Genomic DNA, 5,512 nt, shown 5'->3' with positions numbered 1-5,512 from the left:
ATGGCTTTCCTGAACACATTGTTTGCAGTATGAAATTGCCTGGGTTGGGTTTTGTTTGGTTGCTTGTTTTGTTTGGGGCATGGCTGTTTGGTTTTGATGGATTTGAGGCTTTTTGTAGTTTGTTTGGGGGGGCTTGGTGGGTTTTCTTTCGGGGGGGCGAGATTTGGGGTTGGGTTTTTTTGCGGGGGGAGATTTGATTTTGGGTTTTTTTGAGTGGGGGAGGAGTGTGTGGCGAGCCGCTGACGCACGTCAGGAGCCCCGAGTGAGCAGATGTGTATTTTGTCAGCTGAAGGGTTAAGGGCGGCGCTGCCCGGAGCATCCAGCAGGCGGCCGCGCTCCCGCCGCTCCCGGAGCGCCGCCGGCAGCCCGCGCACACCCTGGGAAGCAGCGCAAGGACTGACGTCCAGAACATCCTGCCTATAGGATCCCAGCCGCCAGCCGAGCCCCGCTTTCCCCCCTCGCTTTAAATCCGGCTGGCGATGGCAGGCGGCGAAAGCGGGAGAGATTGGCAATGCAGCGTGGCAGCAACTCCCGAAAGTTCTTGCTTTCTGTAACTCCCGGCTTTCGGACTAGGAGCTGCCGGGCAGAGCCGAAGCTGGGAGTTTAACGAGCCCCATTTGAGAAAATGCCTGCCACTTGCTGGTCTTTGAATTTGATAATTGGCCTTCCAGATCTGAGGAATACTTAACAGCAAGAGAAGTCGAGGAGGAAAAGGCAAGTTTCACAATTCAAACGATGCTAAAACAGGTTCTACTTTCACCTTATGGAAACAGGACTGTGGAGCAAGCTGCAGGTGCTTTTTGGTTGGGTTATTGACAAGATGTGTCACAAAGTGATATGACTTTTAAACTCTTCTGGCTGTTTAAAGCCACAAGGAGCAGCAAAATTAAAGCAAGAAATTAATTTGAGGACTTTCAAAGAAGAAAGCTGTTTTCTGAGAAGAGCAAAGTAGGACGATGGCATCTGGAGAGTGCCTTCTGCTAGACCTAGAAACAGAGAACTTCATTTTCTATAACATCTCTGTGAACCAGAGTGCAAACTTCTCCCTCCTGGGGGAAGACTGGTTTTACCCAGCGTTCCTCTACGCCATCCCCACTATCTATGGGATCATCATTCTGATAGGCCTTATTGGCAATATCACTTTGATTAAGATCTTCTGTACTGTGAAATCCATGAGAAATGTCCCTAATTTGTTCATTTCCAGTTTGGCTCTGGGAGACCTGCTGCTTTTAGTGACTTGTGTGCCTGTGGATGCCAGCAGGTACCTTGCTGATGAGTGGCTGTTTGGCAGAACTGGATGCAAACTTATCCCCTTCATACAGCTCACCTCTGTAGGGGTGTCAGTCTTTACTCTCACTGCTCTCTCAGCTGACAGGTAAGCTTGGCTGCTGTTGCCTTGAAAAGAAGCCTGCATAATTATGACTCCATAAAATGCACAATTATAAATTTGTATTTTCGGGTAAAATGTTTCTTTTTAATGTGATGAGGGAAGAAGAACCACCTCAGGTGATTTCTGATGAATATTAGCATACAGCTTGAGGAGGATGCATACTGAACACAGGATACTTTTTCTGAACTAAATGTTTGTGCAATTTAGCTAATAGTCTACATTAATTCAAAGAGGGACAAGAGCAGATCAAGCTAAAGCTAAAAACCAGAGAAAGAAAATGCCATTAATGAAGCTCTGCTAAAAGATAGCATGTTCACATTTGCCAAAAATATAATTGATCCATACTTCATGAAGTGTGAAGGCTCCGGAGCAGCAATTTAAAGTGCAATGAGAATCAATTCTTTCTAGTGGCTTGCTTCCTTAAAGTTAATAATATGTGAGACAATATTTCATAAAATATTTTTCAAATATTCAAATGAGCTTGCCTGAAGCCAGGAATCGCAGTTGCCACAGCCAGTGTATTTCCCTTGATTAAACAGTTTGCCCCTTATCCAGTCAAAACTGATCTGTGTTTTTGGTTCAGAAACTTCAGTTTCCAATAATGTTTAGTAAAAAATAATGTGCAGTAAATATGTTGGTTTATTTTCTGAATGCTTCCAAGAGAGATTAAGGAACACGTTGTTACCATGCTGAAGTGACACAGAAGTACTGAGTGAAAAATTATTTCAGTTTTGTTGTGATCAAAAAAGACATGGGGATTGTATCCTTGCTCACAAATAAGTGAAACTAGGTTTGCTTTGGATAGTCTCTTGCATGCCACTGTCCCTTGCTAAGCTGCTTTAAAACATCAGACTACTTTTGTTCACATTTTAGTGTAGTTCACACACATATTTCAATATACTTTTTACAGTCTCAATTAAAGCAGGAGCTCCTTGGTGTTTCAGAGACAGAATGGTCAATATGTTTGTCCTCTCCTCTGTGTTGGGATATATAAAAATAGCACTGTCTGTCCCAGCAGCAGATGACAAACAGGCCTATGTGTAGATAAAAGTCTTAAAGCAGTATGCTTTTAAAAGTGCTGTGAAGGTAGAAAAAACCTGCACTAGTGAAAGACCACATGCACTTTTGCTCCTGAGTTTGATATGGTGCTTGATGTGGTGTCTGGATCTCCTCTGACCGCTCTGAAGAAAATGTTGAGAAAACAATAAGTATCTCTTAAGGAAAATACATCTTTCTAAAGCTGTAATGTGTTTTAAGGGGTGTAAGGAAAACAAAAATGCATTGTAAAGAAGATTATATTAGAGATATTTATTGCTATCTGATCACTTGCTGCATAAAGTAAACATTGCAAATGCTTTTACTGAGAAGCACATCAATAGCACTTTTTGCCTGAAGTGATAGAACAGAACAGAAAACAGCAGCTGTGCCAAGCTTGGGGTTTTGTGACTTCAAGTTCCGAACTTCAGCCTTATCAGGAACCCGTTAACCATCATGCTGCACTGATGATCAAATGTTTCCATTTCCAAGGGATCATTTTACCCTCTTCTAATGCACCTGTGGTCCACTGCTGAAGGAGATAATAATGAAACCTGTAACTTTGTTAGGCCTATGAATCTAATATGCTGTGCATTGAAACACAAATGTCCCTTATCTGTTGAGTTTGCAGAAGTTTCTATTTTGATGAATTATCAGCAGTGCTGGGTTAATTTTGTTACAAAATAATACAGTCTATATTTTGTCAGCTCACAGCCAATTAGTCTAGCTCCTTAAAACTGTCACTCTGAACTCCAGACCCCAGTGTTAATCATGTCAGAATCATTAGGGAAATAACCTTAAAATGTAAAGGGAAAACTTCCAAAATGTGAGTTGAATGTGAACCTGTGCGGTGATGCTGGCTGGGGGCTGTGGAGGGTCTGGAAGCCCAACACCTGCAGGTGAGATGCTGAACCTGGCATGTGGGGTGGTTTCACAGACACCCATTTCTGATGACAGACATGGCACTGCATGAAGGAAAACAGAAAAAAGGGGCATGGTGGCAAGATGATTAATGTTCAGTGAGGTGAATCCTACCTGAGATGCTCACATGAGGCGTGTGAATGTCCCTCTTCTCACTAATCAATCCATAGGCCATGTAAGAGAAAAGCCCCCTAAACCTCCTGCTCTGAATAGCATTACATGGCACTGTCTCCAAGGAAAGGGAGACTTGTCAGTGTACTACAGACCTTTTGTCTATAATTCATCATCTGCAAAAAGTTATCATAAAACCCTCTTGGTTTCAGCATCCTTCCATTGACAAAAGCAAACATGGAAACAACTGCTGGCATTACTGAACATATCATGGTGATACCTGATAGACATCACAGGGAGCAGAATTCTGATGTGTAGAGAAAAGCATTGGAGTGTGATACAAGAGGGCCGTTTCCAGAGACATGAGCATTGAAACACAAGGTGAAAAGCAGTGGGTAGGTGTGATGGACAGAGAGAGTATGTAAGAGTGTGAGACACTTATTGTGCATTATAACAATGGCAGAAATTGTCCCGGATGTGTTGGATCACCTTCTGAAAACAAGGGGCCCAGTTTTAGTAGGTTTTTGCACTCACATCATCAGTGCATCAGTATATGCCTTCCTGAGGTATACTTTGATTATTTCCATTTCCACTTTGCCCTGTGTTAGGAAACTCTCATCTGCCAATGACTGCAAACACTTGGCTGAGTGCCAGCACAGAGCGCCTAAAGCTGCTCAGTGGTTTGACCCACCAGAATGAAAGGTTGTCCAGAGGATTGATGGTTCACTTGCACATTTCTCAAGGAGAAACAGAGGGACAAATTGCTGACATCAACTTTTCCTGCAGTGGGAGCCTCCCAGCTTGCAAGTGCTCTGGGCACATATGGACACAGCTGAGCATGCTTGCCCAGGTTTGAGCAGCAAGGGACAGCCAGAGCATCCCTAGGTGCTTAGGATGGGTCTGTGTACAATCATGAGATTTCCTTCAGATTTCATTGTTATTTCAGAAAATATATAAGAAAGGGCAAAACAAAGTTAACAGTATTATAAATGTATTTCCTCTGGGACCACTCCACTGTCTGCACAGTGCTTGCATCTGTCTGGCTGCATTTGCAGGAGCAGTGGAAGCTGTCAGGAGACACCTGTTTTCCTGCAAGTGTGTCAAATTTTCAGAGCAGCCAGGAGAGGGTTAAGGCGTGTGCTGTGCTTCCAGCCACCTTCCATGAGTGATAAGGCGCCAATGCTGAGTATACAAGAGCGAGGAAACAAGCAGCCCATGTGTGTGCATGATGTTTGTGTGTTTTAGAAACTGTAAATGAGGTTGGTAGGGGAAGGACAGCTATCTGCCCCGCTGCTCTGCACTGTTGAGCCAGCGGTTTCTTCAGCTACTGCTCAGCTTATCACACAAAAAACGGGACTTTGAGTTCTGCCCTCCTCCTCCTCCTTCACCTCCTCCTCAGTGCAAGGATAAGCGGTGCAGAGGCAGCCGTGAGAGCAGTGACACCTGAGCTTCTAGCCCAGGCAGAACAGCCAAGGCTGTCTCAGCAAGGGACAGGAAATTAAGGAAAATCTTTGCACAGCAAGAGGAAAAGCAACTATTTAATTGCCCATGTCATGGGAGATGTCTTTATTTAATTGGCTTTCTCCCGTGACTGACAGGGTATGTACATTTGCATTTGAATTAGCCAGGCTGTCAAGCATTGATCATAGTTCCTCCCTGTTAGGCTGGCGTCGCAAAAGATCGAAATGCCCTGGTGCTCATGCAGCGAAACCTTCCTGAAGCAATGCTGGTTTTGCAAGCACACAGCAGAGTAATGTAAAATGTAATTGGAGTTTACAAGCAGCATCTTTACTTTAAGCACCTTGGATTACGTGGATTCTAGCACTGGGAAGCTGCAGCATGCCTGCCAGCCGGGGCTGCCTGCAGTCCGTGGTGGGATGAAAGCGTGCTGAGACATGTGCAGTGACATTACACGGGAGATTAGGTGGCTTACAGTGGTAAAACCAGCTGCAGACAGCAGGGTTGCACTCATGTGGGATGCCTGAAATGAGGATGTTGGCTTTGGAAATGTTGACCTTAGTGCCTTGGTGCAGAGGTGGATGGAGGAAAGCTGCA

At 44.4% G+C, this 5,512-nt stretch overlaps 1 protein-coding gene across 1 annotated transcript in view; it reads left to right on the top strand.

Moving 5' to 3' along the window:
- Positions 1-495: 495 nt before the first annotated feature.
- GRPR (gastrin releasing peptide receptor) overlaps positions 496-5,512 on the top strand; it is a 21,418-nt gene continuing 16,401 nt past the window's right edge. The window contains exon 1 of the mRNA XM_005426159.2: positions 496-1,375. Within this exon, the coding sequence (XP_005426216.1) occupies positions 957-1,375 (419 nt within the window). The 5' untranslated portion in view covers positions 496-956. The remainder of the gene's footprint in view (positions 1,376-5,512) is intronic.

The sequence above is a fragment of the Geospiza fortis genome, unplaced genomic scaffold (genome assembly GCF_000277835.1).
Source record: "Geospiza fortis unplaced genomic scaffold, GeoFor_1.0 scaffold285, whole genome shotgun sequence".
Taxonomy (NCBI): domain Eukaryota; kingdom Metazoa; phylum Chordata; class Aves; order Passeriformes; family Thraupidae; genus Geospiza; species Geospiza fortis.
The sequence above is the reverse complement of the archived record's forward strand: the minus strand, read 5'-3'. Positions and strand labels throughout refer to the sequence as shown.